Here is a 19606-nt window from a genome sequence, read left to right as displayed (position 1 = left end):
ACTCAGATGAAATATATTGTGCTATTTATCACAGACTAATATGTGTCAAAGTGCCATGTGCCAGTGTCATGATCAAAGATATGATCAAGAGCCTCAAATACAGTATAGCGTTTGGTCATTGTGCTGCCACAGCATGAATTGTGAGCAAGGCCTCAAAAAAGCTTATATACTGTATACCAGAGCTGCGAGAAAAGTTCTATATATTATTGAAACAATGTTGCGATTGTTTGTGAGAATGCCAACAGGTGTGGTTCTGTGGAGGAAAGATTCTACTGGGGAAAGGTTCCCGTGGGGGTTGCCATGGAAACCACGAAGGGGAGTGGGGTGTGTGTGTGTGTGCGTGCGCGCGTGCGTGTGCGTGTGCGCGCGTGTGTGTGTGTGTGCGTGTGTGTGTGTGTGTGTGTGTGCGTGTGTGTGCGTGTGCGTGTGCGTGTGCGTGCTCAAACACTCATGCATGTGGGGGTCTGGGAGAGGAAGTGTGTCCATCTGATGAATGGACATGTGCCTGAACTCAGTTTTATACACTAATTGTAGTCTCACCCATTCATTTCTAATGGTCATTTTTGACCGGGAACACCGCAGGTGTACAAAAGTTAAATAAAACACCCAAAACGTTCTGAAAATCATCCACATGTATTTTGTGTGTTCAGATGCCCTGTGTGGACAAAGTCCTGGAACCTTATGACAATCAGATGAAATGAACTACATTTGACAGAGAGAAAACTTGTGTATCGGTCCAATTCGACCGGAACACAGCAGGAGGGTTAACTGCCAGGCTACCTGTTGCTGATCAATGCGTTGTTTTTTCGTGAACAATATTACTGATAATGTGGTGTTCAAATACCGTTATTTCGGTATCAGAAGGATGGAGCGTATAATGACGAGGCTGAATCAATCATTTTATAAATAGTACGCCTAACATCACGTGCACAGTGGTATGTAATTTCGAAAATGAGTTCATGAAAAAATAATGATAGAAAATGCAATCTATATATAAATATATATTTATTAAAATGTAATTCACTCCGTTCTTGATATTATAAATATAAAGTTAAAAATCTAACACAAACAATCCAAGAGCAACATTAAATATGATTACAAACACTTCCTGTGTGTTGTTCGTTTTTTTTTCTTCTTCTTCATTTTTTTGCAATGCAGCTCTTATTTACACATATAGAAAATGGTCCTCACTTTCCGGATTCATTTATCTCCGGCGTTTCCGCCTTGCCAACTGGAAATGTTCATATTACAGATAATCCATTGAATTCAATTATGTCGATCACAAATAGAATGGTATCCGTTTATATGCATTCAGACTTGTACTATCTTAGAACAGCATAGGCTTACTACAATATAAATACATTCACACACATACATTCACACACACACACACACACACACACACATTATCCAATGTAGACCAAGGGTTCTTTAAGAAATTGGACACCGTCATTTTTTAATGTCTTTCAAAGCCGGTATCGGATCTTCTTTGGTGTGTAGCCTTGTAGCGACCTTAGGCAAGTCTTTGGCATGTTCTCTCCCCATAAGGAATAAGTTGTGTTTTGAAGAATGTACAATTACTGTATGCAGTCCACCGACCCGACTTCACAACACCTGGTAGATGGTGTTTGGGTCATGTAAGGCGGGGACGCAGTTGATCGGGGACGGGATGGGGGCTCCGTTCTCACTCGCTATGGAACCATCCCCGGGAGAACAGGGGCTGCTACCCTCGGAACCGTCCTGAACAGCGGGACAGGCAGAGGTATCCGTAGTGATTCGCTCCACGATGTTTGACAGGCAGTCCAAACTGGAAATAACAGAGTTCTTCTTGTGTCTGGAATCTGGAAATAAAATATGAGAATTAATTTGACGTTTTTATTACAAGTAGCAGGTTTTACTATTAGTTTTGAAAATTACGACAATAAAATCTAAACAAATGAAGTCAAATAAAGTGACCACATCATAGCAAAACGAAAACGTTGTTTATTAATAATTAAAGAGTTTTATATACTGGGTCAAATATACTCAACATTGACCGTGTGTGTAGTTGTGTTCCATTTCAGACTCCGGAATTATGACAAATTGGTCATCGTCACCTGTAGCTCTGAAGCTGTTTATGAGTGTTGATTACTTGGAAATAACACTTACCATTTGGTGCTTCGTTGAAGTAGGTGCTATCATACTTGTTTCTCCGTCTTGGTGGACAAGACTGACCATTGAAATCCATCTAAAAGAGAGCAATGATATCGATAAGTAAACTGAAAACAGCTAATGTTTGTGTCAACCAAACACTCGTATATGATCAAAAATATTCATGCGTAATTCTTGCGTAATTCTTGACAGTTCAGTTTCTCACCATTCCGTCTGAGCAGTTGGAGCGGGGACTGGACGCATCCGAGTCCCCGCTATAGTGATCCATCACCGGGTAATAGTTGCCCTCCTGTCCGGCCCCACGAAGCAGGCCTTGGAGAGACTCAATATAGCTGATGGCATTCCGCAGGATATCCACTTTGGGCAGCCTCTGGTTTGGGTTAGTAGACGTACATCTCTTCAGTGTCTCGAAGGCATCGTTCACCTTGCTCAGTCGCCTTCTTTCCCGCATGGTAGCCGCTTTCCTACGATCAGCATTGGTGGTCTTCCTCTTGCAGGCTTTGCAGGCCCACAGGAGGCACCTGCCGGCCTGGTGGTGCCCGCTCGGTGCCCGGATGTGCTCGTCCTCTTTGTGATGGTGGTCGTCCGGCTTGAGGAGACCCACATGAACGAGTCTCGGGTCCAGGTCCTCAAAGAAATGCATGTCGCTGGTGTTGAAGCAAGGGTCGTCGTAGAAGTCATCTGGAGAGGTTATAGGGAAAGGAATATCCGGCAACTCCATGGTGACTCTTCTGTTCTGTTCTGCCAAAATCCCAAGAGATTAGGCGGAGATCACTTCAGCTGTCTTCTGTTTACTAATATTTGTAGTGCGCACGTTTTGATCCAACACTCTGAATAAATGTGTTCCACGGTGAAGCGCAGCGACACCGTAAAGGGGCGCAGTGTAGTTTTAGCAGCTGAAGTCTGAGGTTGCCCTTGGCGGCGTGATCGTAACCAGGACTCTGGGCTGCATATAAAGAGGCCTGATGCTCCAGTGGGCGTGTCTTTACCCGGACTGTTATCTGAGATGACCAATGAGCGAAGGCCTGAAGGGAGTGTCAGGAGATTTACCATGCCTGTCAGAAAGTTCAAGAAAACTGTTTGTTAAAACATTCGAACAATTTAAAATCAACGTATATTTTTATTCTGTTTTGCTTTCTGTTATGATATCAATATAGTTATTATGTGCAAGACATTATGAAATAGTCATGTTTTTTTGTTGTTGGATGAAGTAGCCTAGTTGATAAATGTTGAACGTAACCTAATCATTGTGAAATAGTGTACAGTTCATATGTGATCGAGGTGGTCAAACCACATGAATTTAATTAAGCAGTTTGAATGTAAGCATATTTTTTCCGTTTTGAACATTACTTAAAAAGCACACTTAGATGCGCTTTCATTTATCTTTCCTTTAAACCTGATCATTTCTATGCCTTTGCATTTTGTTTTTGTGGATTCCCGTTACACACAAGACACAAAAGTTATTTTCCATGAATCATTGCTTTTCCTTTTCGTTTACAGGCCAGCTACTTGTATGGTTTCACTTTGAATTTAACACAGGGATTGACTCATCACTGTTTGAATGGGAGTGCACGATGTTCGGTTAGTCAATCAGTCAGCTCCAACAACAGACGGACGGGTTTAGATCGCAGTGAAGAGACGACGTTCTTACCCCATGGAGAAGGAAGGGCAGGCTCAGGCCAAAACATAACCACAACCACAACCACAACCTCACTCACTGATATAGTTCAATAACGAATTGATAAAGTGAGATCACATATATTTTGGAGCAGAGCGTTTACCGTGTTTTTTTTCTCACCACACTGTATTGAACGTTAGGACCACACATTGGTGGCCTATGAAGTCACTACTGTAAATGAGCAAATCATTGTTTTATTTGATGCATTTATTCGATTTTGGCGATTTTGTACTGCACTGTTAATTATCATGATATTAACGTAAATGTGTTAGTGCAAACGAAAAGGATGTCTATTATTTGCGAATGGGTTACATTTAGATGCAAATCGAGTCGATATAAATGTGCTTAATTCGGGCGGAAAACGAAGTTTTTGACAGTAAAATTATTTTCAACAAATCGAAATTTCATTCTCCAAATATAGTTCACAGACTAGTTCCATCTGGAGGAAATGAACTGCTGCAGGAAGACAGATCTGTCATTTGTCCTGTCTGTCCACTCCCCTGTTGAGTGTCAAAGGGTCAATTAGTCCTTTGATCTGGTGATGAGGGGCACAGCGGCTCCACTGGTTGGCCACTTCACTATCCTATCCCAAGTGACCACTCACTTCTCCAGGATTGGCTATCCAATCGGCCTGCTGGGATATTCTAGACATAGAGACGTCACAACGCTCCATGCTGTATATTTGTTCAGTATAAAGGCTATTGCAGCCTGATTGTATACAAACCAGCTAGTCACAAATAATAAAAAAAATTAAAAAATCATTATGGTTGACAAAAGAATGAAAGGGAGATGAGTTATCGGACTGTCTATCTCCATGGTTCTCTGATCAGTTATCAGACTGTCTATCTCCATGGTTCTCTGATCAGTTATCAGACTGTCTATCTCCATGGTTCTCTGATCAGTTATCAGACTGTCTATCTCCATGGTTCTCTGATCAGTTATCAGACTGTCTATCTCCATGGTTCTCTGATCAGTTATCAGACTGTCTATCTCCATGGTTCTCTGATCAGTTATCAGACTGTCTATCTCCATGGTTCTCTGATCAGTTATCAGACTGTCTATATCCATGGTTTTCTGATCAGTTATCAGACTGTCTATCTCCATGGTTCTCTGATCAGTTATCAGACTGTCTATCTCCATGGTTCTCTGATCAGTTATCAGACTGTCTATCTCCATGGTTCTCTGATCAGTTATCAGACTGTCTATATCCATGGTTTTCTGATCAGTTATCAGACTGTCTATCTCCATGGTTCTCTGATCAGTTATCAGACTGTCTATCTCCATGGTTCTCTGATCAGTTATCAGATTGTATCTCTCCATGGTTCTCTGAATGATAGTCCATCTGGTTGTGTTATTACTGTCTTGGCCCTCTCATTTTACCCAGCATGCACTATGCTAGTCCAGGAACACAGCTGTAATACACACCGTGGCTGGCATTAAGGCTGTGTGTGTGTGTGTTTGTTTATTTCTGTGTGTTTTATTTCTTCACTTCTACCAATCTCAACACTTCTGACCCTTGTTTTATGTGTGTATGGGTGAAAAAAAAAAAATATGCGTTTGCAAATACGTTGTCCAGGCTGAGTGTCTGAACTGTAGGGACCGTGTTAAATATAGAGGCCAGTGAAATCCAAGACAAATGGCCTTTTACTTGATATTATGCTGGCTTTAGTCCATCCTTGGAATGGATTCAAATGAACTAACCAGCATGAGTTGTGTTAAGTAACAGAGGAACCAACTGACTGGGCGAACATACTACTCTGGACTTTCATAGACAATTAAAATACACATATGGAAATGCTAATTGTTGTCGTGTCTTCTTTTTTCCTACTGCTATTTTACACCTGTATTGGCAGAGGTAAAACCAAAACCTTATCAACTGTGTTCTCCAGTTATGTTATAGTTAATCCCATAAGTCTGACCTTACTGGTTGATTGCCAAATGCACGAAATGATCCTGAACCAACAGATGCCTTAGCGATCATGTCACAAATCGCTGTCCTACTATTTTCAACTCTCTATGACACGTGTTGCTCTTTTAACGTCAGGTTTCTTAGGAAATGTAGTGTCTCAGAATTCCCAGTCATTTTTAGTGTTCCATCATAATGAATCAAGCGGGAAATGTTACAGGATCTGGGAACATGGTGGTTTGGCTATCTCCTCTCCTCTCCTCTCCTCTCCTCTCCTCTCCTCTCCTCTCCTCTCCTCTCCTCTCCTCTCCTCTCCTCTCCTCTCCACTCCTCTCCTCTCCTCTCCTCTCCTCTCCTCTCCTCTCCTCTCCTCTCCTCTCCTCTCCTCTCCTCTCCTCTCCTCTCCTCTCCTCTCCTCTCCTCTCCTCTCCTCTCCTCTCCACTCCAGTCCTCTCCTCTCCACTCCTCTCCTCTCCACTCCTCTCCACTCCTCACCACCTTCACCACTCACTGACAGTAAATACACAAGATGTGAGAGTGGTGTTCATGAGGTCAGAATGTGCATAAACACCCTTCTCCCTTCCTTACTTGTGTGTGTGTGTGTGTGTGTGTGTGTGTGTGTGTGTGTGTGTGACTCCTCCTGGGATATTGATGATGAAATTATAGTGATTCAGTGGTTTTAGATGATCATAACCCTCTTATAGACTTATAGACTGGTGTAACACTGTTATAGACAGTCACCGGCCTCTGCAGTCGTCACATGCCTTTCCCTTTACCTTCCACTAAGTAGTCAACGGAACAGTGAATCCATGCAGTACATATAGACTCTATCTGTGGTGACGGAGTACTGAGAGGTCAACGGAACAGTGAATCCATGCAGTACATATAGACTCTATCTGTGGTGACGGAGTACTGAGAGGTCAACGGAACAGTGAATCCATGCAGTACATATAGACTCTATCTGTGGTGACGGAGTACTGAGAGGTCAACGGAACAGTGAATCCATGCAGTACATATAGACTCTATCTGTGGTGACGGAGTACTGAGAGGTCAACGGAACAGTGAATCCATGCAGTACATATAGACTCTATCTGTGGTGACGGAGTACTGAGAGGTCAACGGAACAGTGAATCCATGCAGTACATATAGACTCTATCTGTGGTGACGGAGTACTGAGAGGTTAACGGAACAGTGAATCCATGCAGTACATATAGACTCTATCTGTGGTGACGGAGTACTGAGAGGGTAGCTCCCTGACGGAGTACTGAGAGGGTAGCTCCCTGACAGAGTACTGAGAGGGTAGCTCCCTGACAGAGTACTGAGAGGGTAGCTCCCTGACGGAGTACTGAGAGGGTAGCTCCCTGCCGGAGATCTGAGAGGTTAACGGACTGCACAGTGAACCCATGCAGTACATAGAGACTCTATCTGTGGTGACGGAGTACTGAGAGGGTTGCTCCCTGACAGAGTACTGAGAGGGTAGCTCCCTGACGGAGTACTGAGAGGGTAGCTCCCTGACGGAGTACTGAGAGGTCAACGGAACAGTGAATCCATGCAGTACATATAGACTCTATCTGTGGTGACGGAGTACTGAGAGGGTAGCTCCCTGACGGAGTACTGAGAGGTCAACGAAACAGTGAACCCATGAAGTACATATAGACTCTATCTGTGGTGACGGAGTACTGAGAGGGTAGCTCCCTGACGGAGTACTGAGAGGGTAGCTCCCTGACGGAGTACTGAGAGGGTAGCTCCCTGACGGAGTACTGAGAGGTCAACGGAACAGTGAATCCATGCAGTACATATAGACTCTATCTGTGGTGACGGAGTACTGAGAGGGTAGCTCCCTGCCGGAGATCTGAGAGGTTAACGGACTGCACAGTGAATCCATGCAGTACATAGAGACTCTATCTGTGGTGACGGAGTACTGAGAGGGTTGCTCCCTGATGGAGTACTGAGAGGGTAGCTCCCTGACGGAGTACTGAGAGGGTAGCTCCCTGACGGAGTACTGAGAGGTCAACGGAACAGTGAACCCATGCAGTACATATAGACTCTATCTGTGGTGACGGAGTACTGAGAGGGTAGCTCTCTGACGGAGTACTGAGAGGTCAACAGAACAGTGAATCCATGCAGTACATATAGACTCTATCTGTGGTGACTGAGTACTGAGAGGTTAGCTCCCTGACGGAGTACTGAGAGGGTAGCTCCCTGACGGAGTACTGAGAGGGTAGCTCCCTGACGGAGTACTGAGAGGGTAGCTCCCTGACGGAGTACTGAGAGGGTAGCTCCCTGACGGAGTACTGAGAAGGTAGCTCCCTGACGGAGTACTGAGAGGGTAGCTCCCTGACGGAGTACTGAGAGGGTAGCTCCCTGACGGAGTACTGAGAGGTTAACGGACTGCACAGTGAATCCATGCAGTACAGTTAGACTCTATCTGTGTTGATTGGTAGTAACTCAATAGGACGTTTTCATGAGGGCAGTGAAACGTTTATATGGATATCTGACGCTTGACATCAAGATTAACACCGAGTCATTCACTCCTCTGTGCCCACTAGAAAAACAAGACAGGGATCAAATCTAAATAAAGTTTATTGGTTGTATACACATATTTAGCAGATTTTATCACAGGTGAAGCGAAAATACTTGTTCCTAGTTCCAACAGTGTAGTAATGCTGGTGTTTCTAGCTCCAACAGTGTAGTAATGCTGGTGTTTCTAGCTCCAACAGTGTAGTAATGCTGGTGTTTCTAGCTCCAACAGTGTAGTAATGCTGGTGTTTATAGCTCCAACAGTGTAGTAATGCTGGTGTTTATAGCTCCAACAGTGTAGTAATGCTGGTGTTTATCTCCAACACTGTAGTAATGCTGGTGTTTCTATCTCCAACAGTGTAGTAATGCTGGTGTTTCTAGCTCCAACAGTGTAGTAATGCTGGTGTTTCTAGCTCCAACAGAGTAGTAATGCTGGTGTTTCTAGCTTCAACAGTGTAGTAATGCTGGTGTTTCTAGCTCCAGCAGTGTAGTAATGCTGGTGTTTCTAGCTCCAACAGTGTAGTAATGCTGGTGTTTCTAGCTCCAACAGTGTAGTAATGCTGGTGTTTCTAGCTCCAACAGTGTAGTAATGCTGGTGTTTCTAGCTCCAACAGTGCAGTAATGCTGGTGTTTCTAGCTCCAACAGTTTAGTAATGCTGGTGTTTCCAGCTCCAACAGTTTAGTAATGCTGGTGTTTCTATCTCCAACAGTGTAGTAATGCTGGTGTTTCTAGCTCCAACAGTGGAGTAATGCTGGTGTTTCTAGTTCCAACAGTGTAGTAATGCTGGTGTTTCTAGCTCCAACAGTGTAGTAATGCTGGTGTTTTTACCTCCAACAGTGTAGTAATGCTGGTGTTTCTAGCTCCAACAGTTTAGTAATGCTGGTGTTTCTATCTCCAACAGTGTAGTAATGCTGGTGTTTCTATCTCCAACAGTGTAGTAATGCTGGTGTTTCTAGCTCCAACAGTGTAGTAATGCTGGTGTTTCTAGCTCCAACAGTGTAGTAATGCTGGTGTTTCTATCTCCAACAGTGTAATAATGCTGGTGTTTCTGTCTCCAACAGTGTAGTAATGCTGGTGTTTCTAGCTCCAACAGTGTAGTAATGCTGGTGTTTTTACCTCCAACAGTGTAGTAATGCTGGTGTTTCTAGCTCCAACAGTGTAGTAATGCTGGTGTTTCTATCTCCAACAGTGTAGTAATGCTGGTGTTTCTATCTCCAACAGTGTAGTAATGCTGGTGTTTCTAGCTCCAACAGTGTAGTAATGCTGGTGTTTCTAGCTCCAACAGTGTAGTAATGCTGGTGTTTCTAGCTCCAACAGTGTAGTAATGCTGGTGTTTCTAGCTCCAACAGTGTAGTAATGCTGGTGTTTCTAGCTCCAACAGTGTAGTAATGCTGGTGTTTCTAGCTCCAACAGTGTAGTAATGCTGGTGTTTCTACCTCCAACAGTGTAGTATTGCTGGTGTTTCTACCTCCAACAGTGTAGTAATGCTGGTGTTTCTAGCTCCAACAGTGTAGTAATGCTGGTGTTTCTATCTCCAACAGTGTAGTATTGCTGGTGTTTCTGTCTCCAACAGTGTAGTAATGCTGGTGTTTCTAGCTCCAACAGTGTAGTAATGCTGGTGTTTTTACCTCCAACAGTGTAGTAATGCTGGTGTTTCTAGCTCCAACAGTGTAGTAATGCTGGTGTTTCTATCTCCAACAGTGTAGTAATGCTGGTGTTTCTATCTCCAACAGTGTAGTAATGCTGGTGTTTCTAGCTCCAACAGTGTAGTAATGTTGGTGTTTCTAGCTCCAACAGTGTAGTAATGCTGGTGTTTCTAGCTCCAACAGTGTAGTAATGCTGGTGTTTCTAGCTCCAACAGTGTAGTAATGCTGGTGTTTCTACCTCCAACAGTGTAGTATTGCTGGTGTTTCTACCTCCAACAGTGTAGTAATGCTGGTGTTTCTAGCTCCAACAGTGTAGTAATGCTGGTGTTTCTAGTTCCAACAGTGTAGTAATGCTGGTGTTTCTAGTTCCAACAGTGTAGTAATGCTGGTGTTTCTAGCTCCAACAGTGTAGTAATGCTGGTGTTTCTAGCTCCAACAGTGTAGTAATGCTGGTGTTTCTAGTTCCAACAGTGTAGTAATGCTGGTGTTTCTAGCTCCAACATTGTAGTAATGCTGGTGTTTCTAGCTCCAACAGTGTAGTAATGCTGGTGTTTCTAGCTCCAACAGTGTAGTAATGCTGGTGTTTCTAGCTCCAACAGTGTAGTAATGCTGGTGTTTCTAGTTCCAACAGTGTAGTAATGCTGGTGTTTCTAGCTCCAACAGTGTAGTAATGCTGGTGTTTCTAGCTCCAACAGTGTAGTAATGCTGGTGTTTCTAGCTCCAACAGTGTAGTAATGCTGGTGTTTCTACCTCCAACAGTGTAGTAATGCTGGTGTTTCTAGCTCCAACAGTGTAGTAATGCTGGTGTTTCTAGCTCCAACAGTGTAGTAATGCTGGTGTTTCTAGCTCCAACAGTGTAGTAATGCTGGTGTTTCTATCTCCAACAGTGTAGTAATGCTGGTGTTTCTAGTTCCAACAGTGTAGTAATGCTGGTGTTTCTAGCTCCAACAGTGTAGTAATGCTGGTGTTTCTAGCTCCAACAGTGTAGTAATGCTGGTGTTTCTATCTCCAACAGTGTAATAATGCTGGTGTTTCTGTCTCCAACAGTGTAGTAATGCTGGTGTTTCTAGCTCCAACAGTGTAGTAATGCTGGTGTTTTTACCTCCAACAGTGTAGTAATGCTGGTGTTTCTAGCTCCAACAGTGTAGTAATGCTGGTGTTTCTATCTCCAACAGTGTAGTAATGCTGGTGTTTCTATCTCCAACAGTGTAGTAATGCTGGTGTTTCTAGCTCCAACAGTGTAGTAATGCTGGTGTTTCTAGCTCCAACAGTGTAGTAATGCTGGTGTTTCTAGCTCCAACAGTGTAGTAATGCTGGTGTTTCTAGCTCCAACAGTGTAGTAATGCTGGTGTTTCTAGCTCCAACAGTGTAGTAATGCTGGTGTTTCTAGCTCCAACAGTGTAGTAATGCTGGTGTTTCTACCTCCAACAGTGTAGTATTGCTGGTGTTTCTACCTCCAACAGTGTAGTAATGCTGGTGTTTCTAGCTCCAACAGTGTAGTAATGCTGGTGTTTCTATCTCCAACAGTGTAGTAATGCTGGTGTTTCTGTCTCCAACAGTGTAGTAATGCTGGTGTTTCTAGCTCCAACAGTGTAGTAATGCTGGTGTTTTTACCTCCAACAGTGTAGTAATGCTGGTGTTTCTAGCTCCAACAGTGTAGTAATGCTGGTGTTTCTATCTCCAACAGTGTAGTAATGCTGGTGTTTCTATCTCCAACAGTGTAGTAATGCTGGTGTTTCTATCTCCAACAGTGTAGTAATGCTGGTGTTTCTATCTCCAACAGTGTAGTAATGCTGGTGTTTCTAGCTCCAACAGTGTAGTAATGTTGGTGTTTCTAGCTCCAACAGTGTAGTAATGCTGGTGTTTCTAGCTCCAACAGTGTAGTAATGCTGGTGTTTCTACCTCCAACAGTGTAGTATTGCTGGTGTTTCTACCTCCAACAGTGTAGTAATGCTGGTGTTTCTAGCTCCAACAGTGTAGTAATGCTGGTGTTTCTAGTTCCAACAGTGTAGTAATGCTGGTGTTTCTAGTTCCAACAGTGTAGTAATGCTGGTGTTTCTAGCTCCAACAGTGTAGTAATGCTGGTGTTTCTAGCTCCAACAGTGTAGTAATGCTGGTGTTTTTAGTTCCAACAGTGTAGTAATGCTGGTGTTTCTAGCTCCAACATTGTAGTAATGCTGGTGTTTCTAGCTCCAACAGTGTAGTAATGCTGGTGTTTCTAGCTCCAACAGTGTAGTAATGCTGGTGTTTTTACCTCCAACAGTGTAGTAATGCTGGTGTTTCTAGCTCCAACAGTTTAGTAATGCTGGTGTTTCTATCTCCAACAGTGTAGTAATGCTGGTGTTTCTATCTCCAACAGTGTAGTAATGCTGGTGTTTCTAGCTCCAACAGTGTAGTAATGCTGGTGTTTCTATCTCCAACAGTGTAGTAATGCTGGTGTTTCTATCTCCAACAGTGTAGTAATGCTGGTGTTTCTAGCTCCAACAGTGTAGTAATGCTGGTGTTTCTAGCTCCAACAGTGTAGTAATGCTGGTGTTTCTAGCTCCAACAGTGCAGTAATGCTGGTGTTTCTAGCTCCAACAGTTTAGTAATGCTGGTGTTTCCAGCTCCAACAGTTTAGTAATGCTGGTGTTTCTATCTCCAACAGTGTAGTAATGCTGGTGTTTCTAGCTCCAACAGTGGAGTAATGCTGGTGTTTCTAGTTCCAACAGTGTAGTAATGCTGGTGTTTCTAGCTCCAACAGTGTAGTAATGCTGGTGTTTTTACCTCCAACAGTGTAGTAATGCTGGTGTTTCTAGCTCCAACAGTTTAGTAATGCTGGTGTTTCTATCTCCAACAGTGTAGTAATGCTGGTGTTTCTATCTCCAACAGTGTAGTAATGCTGGTGTTTCTAGCTCCAACAGTGTAGTAATGCTGGTGTTTCTAGCTCCAACAGTGTAGTAATGCTGGTGTTTCTATCTCCAACAGTGTAATAATGCTGGTGTTTCTGTCTCCAACAGTGTAGTAATGCTGGTGTTTCTAGCTCCAACAGTGTAGTAATGCTGGTGTTTCTATCTCCAACAGTGTAGTAATGCTGGTGTTTCTATCTCCAACAGTGTAGTAATGCTGGTGTTTCTAGCTCCAACAGTGTAGTAATGTTGGTGTTTCTAGCTCCAACAGTGTAGTAATGCTGGTGTTTCTAGCTCCAACAGTGTAGTAATGCTGGTGTTTCTACCTCCAACAGTGTAGTATTGCTGGTGTTTCTACCTCCAACAGTGTAGTAATGCTGGTGTTTCTAGCTCCAACAGTGTAGTAATGCTGGTGTTTCTAGTTCCAACAGTGTAGTAATGCTGGTGTTTCTAGTTCCAACAGTGTAGTAATGCTGGTGTTTCTAGCTCCAACAGTGTAGTAATGCTGGTGTTTCTAGCTCCAACAGTGTAGTAATGCTGGTGTTTTTAGTTCCAACAGTGTAGTAATGCTGGTGTTTCTAGCTCCAACATTGTAGTAATGCTGGTGTTTCTAGCTCCAACAGTGTAGTAATGCTGGTGTTTCTAGCTCCAACAGTGTAGTAATGCTGGTGTTTTTACCTCCAACAGTGTAGTAATGCTGGTGTTTCTAGCTCCAACAGTTTAGTAATGCTGGTGTTTCTATCTCCAACAGTGTAGTAATGCTGGTGTTTCTATCTCCAACAGTGTAGTAATGCTGGTGTTTCTAGCTCCAACAGTGTAGTAATGCTGGTGTTTCTATCTCCAACAGTGTAGTAATGCTGGTGTTTCTATCTCCAACAGTGTAGTAATGCTGGTGTTTCTAGCTCCAACAGTGTAGTAATGCTGGTGTTTCTAGCTCCAACAGTGTAGTAATGCTGGTGTTTCTAGCTCCAACAGTGCAGTAATGCTGGTGTTTCTAGCTCCAACAGTTTAGTAATGCTGGTGTTTCCAGCTCCAACAGTTTAGTAATGCTGGTGTTTCTATCTCCAACAGTGTAGTAATGCTGGTGTTTCTAGCTCCAACAGTGGAGTAATGCTGGTGTTTCTAGTTCCAACAGTGTAGTAATGCTGGTGTTTCTAGCTCCAACAGTGTAGTAATGCTGGTGTTTTTACCTCCAACAGTGTAGTAATGCTGGTGTTTCTAGCTCCAACAGTTTAGTAATGCTGGTGTTTCTATCTCCAACAGTGTAGTAATGCTGGTGTTTCTATCTCCAACAGTGTAGTAATGCTGGTGTTTCTAGCTCCAACAGTGTAGTAATGCTGGTGTTTCTAGCTCCAACAGTGTAGTAATGCTGGTGTTTCTATCTCCAACAGTGTAATAATGCTGGTGTTTCTGTCTCCAACAGTGTAGTAATGCTGGTGTTTCTAGCTCCAACAGTGTAGTAATGCTGGTGTTTTTACCTCCAACAGTGTAGTAATGCTGGTGTTTCTAGCTCCAACAGTGTAGTAATGCTGGTGTTTCTATCTCCAACAGTGTAGTAATGCTGGTGTTTCTATCTCCAACAGTGTAGTAATGCTGGTGTTTCTAGCTCCAACAGTGTAGTAATGCTGGTGTTTCTAGCTCCAACAGTGTAGTAATGCTGGTGTTTCTAGCTCCAACAGTGTAGTAATGCTGGTGTTTCTAGCTCCAACAGTGTAGTAATGCTGGTGTTTCTAGCTCCAACAGTGTAGTAATGCTGGTGTTTCTAGCTCCAACAGTGTAGTAATGCTGGTGTTTCTACCTCCAACAGTGTAGTATTGCTGGTGTTTCTACCTCCAACAGTGTAGTAATGCTGGTGTTTCTAGCTCCAACAGTGTAGTAATGCTGGTGTTTCTATCTCCAACAGTGTAGTATTGCTGGTGTTTCTGTCTCCAACAGTGTAGTAATGCTGGTGTTTCTAGCTCCAACAGTGTAGTAATGCTGGTGTTTTTACCTCCAACAGTGTAGTAATGCTGGTGTTTCTAGCTCCAACAGTGTAGTAATGCTGGTGTTTCTATCTCCAACAGTGTAGTAATGCTGGTGTTTCTATCTCCAACAGTGTAGTAATGCTGGTGTTTCTAGCTCCAACAGTGTAGTAATGTTGGTGTTTCTAGCTCCAACAGTGTAGTAATGCTGGTGTTTCTAGCTCCAACAGTGTAGTAATGCTGGTGTTTCTAGCTCCAACAGTGTAGTAATGCTGGTGTTTCTACCTCCAACAGTGTAGTATTGCTGGTGTTTCTACCTCCAACAGTGTAGTAATGCTGGTGTTTCTAGCTCCAACAGTGTAGTAATGCTGGTGTTTCTAGTTCCAACAGTGTAGTAATGCTGGTGTTTCTAGTTCCAACAGTGTAGTAATGCTGGTGTTTCTAGCTCCAACAGTGTAGTAATGCTGGTGTTTCTAGCTCCAACAGTGTAGTAATGCTGGTGTTTCTAGTTCCAACAGTGTAGTAATGCTGGTGTTTCTAGCTCCAACATTGTAGTAATGCTGGTGTTTCTAGCTCCAACAGTGTAGTAATGCTGGTGTTTCTAGCTCCAACAGTGTAGTAATGCTGGTGTTTCTAGCTCCAACAGTGTAGTAATGCTGGTGTTTCTAGTTCCAACAGTGTAGTAATGCTGGTGTTTCTAGCTCCAACAGTGTAGTAATGCTGGTGTTTCTAGCTCCAACAGTGTAGTAATGCTGGTGTTTCTAGCTCCAACAGTGTAGTAATGCTGGTGTTTCTACCTCCAACAGTGTAGTAATGCTGGTGTTTCTAGCTCCAACAGTGTAGTAATGCTGGTGTTTCTAGCTCCAACAGTGTAGTAATGCTGGTGTTTCTAGCTCCAACAGTGTAGTAATGCTGGTGTTTCTATCTCCAACAGTGTAGTAATGCTGGTGTTTCTAGTTCCAACAGTGTAGTAATGCTGGTGTTTCTAGCTCCAACAGTGTAGTAATGCTGGTGTTTCTAGCTCCAACAGTGTAGTAATGCTGGTGTTTCTATCTCCAACAGTGTAATAATGCTGGTGTTTCTGTCTCCAACAGTGTAGTAATGCTGGTGTTTCTAGCTCCAACAGTGTAGTAATGCTGGTGTTTTTACCTCCAACAGTGTAGTAATGCTGGTGTTTCTAGCTCCAACAGTGTAGTAATGCTGGTGTTTCTATCTCCAACAGTGTAGTAATGCTGGTGTTTCTATCTCCAACAGTGTAGTAATGCTGGTGTTTCTAGCTCCAACAGTGTAGTAATGCTGGTGTTTCTAGCTCCAACAGTGTAGTAATGCTGGTGTTTCTAGCTCCAACAGTGTAGTAATGCTGGTGTTTCTAGCTCCAACAGTGTAGTAATGCTGGTGTTTCTAGCTCCAACAGTGTAGTAATGCTGGTGTTTCTAGCTCCAACAGTGTAGTAATGCTGGTGTTTCTACCTCCAACAGTGTAGTATTGCTGGTGTTTCTACCTCCAACAGTGTAGTAATGCTGGTGTTTCTAGCTCCAACAGTGTAGTAATGCTGGTGTTTCTATCTCCAACAGTGTAGTAATGCTGGTGTTTCTGTCTCCAACAGTGTAGTAATGCTGGTGTTTCTAGCTCCAACAGTGTAGTAATGCTGGTGTTTTTACCTCCAACAGTGTAGTAATGCTGGTGTTTCTAGCTCCAACAGTGTAGTAATGCTGGTGTTTCTATCTCCAACAGTGTAGTAATGCTGGTGTTTCTATCTCCAACAGTGTAGTAATGCTGGTGTTTCTATCTCCAACAGTGTAGTAATGCTGGTGTTTCTATCTCCAACAGTGTAGTAATGCTGGTGTTTCTAGCTCCAACAGTGTAGTAATGTTGGTGTTTCTAGCTCCAACAGTGTAGTAATGCTGGTGTTTCTAGCTCCAACAGTGTAGTAATGCTGGTGTTTCTACCTCCAACAGTGTAGTATTGCTGGTGTTTCTACCTCCAACAGTGTAGTAATGCTGGTGTTTCTAGCTCCAACAGTGTAGTAATGCTGGTGTTTCTAGTTCCAACAGTGTAGTAATGCTGGTGTTTCTAGTTCCAACAGTGTAGTAATGCTGGTGTTTCTAGCTCCAACAGTGTAGTAATGCTGGTGTTTCTAGCTCCAACAGTGTAGTAATGCTGGTGTTTCTAGTTCCAACAGTGTAGTAATGCTGGTGTTTCTAGCTCCAACATTGTAGTAATGCTGGTGTTTCTAGCTCCAACAGTGTAGTAATGCTGGTGTTTCTAGCTCCAACAGTGTAGTAATGCTGGTGTTTTTACCTCCAACAGTGTAGTAATGCTGGTGTTTCTAGCTCCAACAGTTTAGTAATGCTGGTGTTTCTATCTCCAACAGTGTAGTAATGCTGGTGTTTCTATCTCCAACAGTGTAGTAATGCTGGTGTTTCTAGCTCCAACAGTGTAGTAATGCTGGTGTTTCTATCTCCAACAGTGTAGTAATGCTGGTGTTTCTATCTCCAACAGTGTAGTAATGCTGGTGTTTCTAGCTCCAACAGTGTAGTAATGCTGGTGTTTCTAGCTCCAACAGTGTAGTAATGCTGGTGTTTCTAGCTCCAACAGTGTAGTAATGCTGGTGTTTCTAGCTCCAACAGTGTAGGAATGCTGGTGTTTCTAGCTCCAACAGTGTAGTAATGCTGGTGTTTCTAGCTCCAACAGTGTAGTAATGCTGGTGTTTCTACCTCCAACAGTGTAGTATTGCTGGTGTTTCTACCTCCAACAGTGTAGTAATGCTGGTGTTTCTAGCTCCAACAGTGTAGTAATGCTGGTGTTTCTATCTCCAACAGTGTAGTATTGCTGGTGTTTCTGTCTCCAACAGTGTAGTAATGCTGGTGTTTCTAGCTCCAACAGTGTAGTAATGCTGGTGTTTTTACCTCCAACAGTGTAGTAATGCTGGTGTTTCTAGCTCCAACAGTGTAGTAATGCTGGTGTTTCTATCTCCAACAGTGTAGTAATGCTGGTGTTTCTATCTCCAACAGTGTAGTAATGCTGGTGTTTCTAGCTCCAACAGTGTAGTAATGTTGGTGTTTCTAGCTCCAACAGTGTAGTAATGCTGGTGTTTCTAGCTCCAACAGTGTAGTAATGCTGGTGTTTCTAGCTCCAACAGTGTAGTAATGCTGGTGTTTCTACCTCCAACAGTGTAGTATTGCTGGTGTTTCTACCTCCAACAGTGTAGTAATGCTGGTGTTTCTAGCTCCAACAGTGTAGTAATGCTGGTGTTTCTAGTTCCAACAGTGTAGTAATGCTGGTGTTTCTAGTTCCAACAGTGTAGTAATGCTGGTGTTTCTAGCTCCAACAGTGTAGTAATGCTGGTGTTTCTAGCTCCAACAGTGTAGTAATGCTGGTGTTTCTAGTTCCAACAGTGTAGTAATGCTGGTGTTTCTAGCTCCAACATTGTAGTAATGCTGGTGTTTCTAGCTCCAACAGTGTAGTAATGCTGGTGTTTCTAGCTCCAACAGTGTAGTAATGCTGGTGTTTCTAGCTCCAACAGTGTAGTAATGCTGGTGTTTCTAGTTCCAACAGTGTAGTAATGCTGGTGTTTCTAGCTCCAACAGTGTAGTAATGCTGGTGTTTCTAGCTCCAACAGTGTAGTAATGCTGGTGTTTCTAGCTCCAACAGTGTAGTAATGCTGGTGTTTCTACCTCCAACAGTGTAGTAATGCTGGTGTTTCTAGCTCCAACAGTGTAGTAATGCTGGTGTTTCTAGCTCCAACAGTGTAGTAATGCTGGTGTTTCTAGCTCCAACAGTGTAGTAATGCTGGTGTTTCTATCTCCAACAGTGTAGTAATGCTGGTGTTTCTAGTTCCAACAGTGTAGTAATGCTGGTGTTTCTAGCTCCAACAGTGTAGTAATGCTGGTGTTTCTAGTTCCAACAGTGTAGTAATGCTGGTGTTTCTAGCTCCAACATTGTAGTAATGCTGGTGTTTCTAGCTCCAACAGTGTAGTAATGCTGGTGTTTCTAGCTCCAACAGTGTAGTAATGCTGGTGTTTCTAGCTCCAACAGTGTAGTAATGCTGGTGTTTCTAGTTCCAACGGTGTAGTAATGCTGGTGTTTCTAGCTCCAACAGTGTAGTAATGCTGGTGTTTCTAGCTCCAACAGTGTAGTAATGCTGGTGTTTCTAGCTCCAACAGTGTAGTAATGCTGGTGTTTCTACCTCCAACAGTGTAGTAATGCTGGTGTTTCTAGCTCCAACAGTGTAGTAATGCTGGTGTTTCTAGCTCCAACAGTGTAGTAATGCTGGTGTTTCTAGCTCCAACAGTGTAGTAATGCTGGTGTTTCTATCTCCAACAGTGTAGTAATGCTGGTGTTTCTAGTTCCAACAGTGTAGTAATGCTGGTGTTTCTAGCTCCAACAGTGTAGTAATGCTGGTGTTTCTAGCTCCAACAGTGTAGTAATGCTGGTGTTTCTAGCTCCAACAGTGTAATAATGCTGGTGTTTCTGTCTCCAACAGTGTAGTAATGCTGGTGTTTCTAGCTCCAACAGTGTAGTAATGCTGGTGTTTCTAGCTCCAACAGTGTAGTAATGCTGGTGTTTCTAGTTCCAACAGTGTAGTAATGCTGGTGTTTCTAGCTCCAACAGTGTAGTAATGCTGGTGTTTCTAGCTCCAACAGTGTAGTAATGCTGGTGTTTCTAGCTCCAACAGTGTAGTAATGCTGGTGTTTCTACCTCAAACAGTGTAGTAATGCTGGTGTTTCTAGCTCCAACAGTGTAGTAATGCTGGTGTTTCTAGCTCCAACAGTGTAGTAATGCTGGTGTTTCTAGCTCCAACAGTGTAGTAATGCTGGTGTTTCTATCTCCAACAGTGTAGTAATGCTGGTGT

General features: G+C 43.1%; 1 protein-coding gene across 1 annotated transcript; it reads right to left on the bottom strand.

The window, feature by feature from the left end:
• Positions 1-990: 990 nt before the first annotated feature.
• On the bottom strand, positions 991-3080 carry LOC139411775 (myoblast determination protein 1 homolog 1). Its single transcript, XM_071158510.1, has 3 exons — positions 2357-3080; positions 2149-2227; positions 991-1841 (listed from the first exon to the last, which is right to left on the bottom strand). Exons 1-3 carry the CDS (start codon positions 2870-2872, stop codon positions 1606-1608), a joined length of 831 nt encoding a protein of 276 aa, XP_071014611.1. The 5' UTR covers positions 2873-3080; the 3' UTR covers positions 991-1605.
• Between the last annotated feature and the right edge of the window lie 16526 nt (positions 3081-19606).

Source organism: Oncorhynchus clarkii, chromosome 6 (assembly GCF_045791955.1).
Source record: "Oncorhynchus clarkii lewisi isolate Uvic-CL-2024 chromosome 6, UVic_Ocla_1.0, whole genome shotgun sequence".
Taxonomy (NCBI): Eukaryota; Metazoa; Chordata; class Actinopteri; order Salmoniformes; family Salmonidae; genus Oncorhynchus; species Oncorhynchus clarkii.
The sequence above is the reverse complement of the archived record's forward strand: the minus strand, read 5'-3'. Positions and strand labels throughout refer to the sequence as shown.

Coding starts and splice junctions, on each gene's coding strand:
- LOC139411775 (XM_071158510.1), bottom strand. CDS start 2,872: ATGGAGTTGCCGGATATTCCTTTCCCTATAACCTCTCCAGATGACTTC. Junction 2,228..2,356: donor CCAACTGCTCAGACGGAATG/GTGAGAAACTGA, acceptor GCTCTCTTTTAG/ATGGATTTCAATGGTCAGTC. Junction 1,842..2,148: donor CTTCAACGAAGCACCAAATG/GTAAGTGTTATT, acceptor TTTTATTTCCAG/ATTCCAGACACAAGAAGAAC.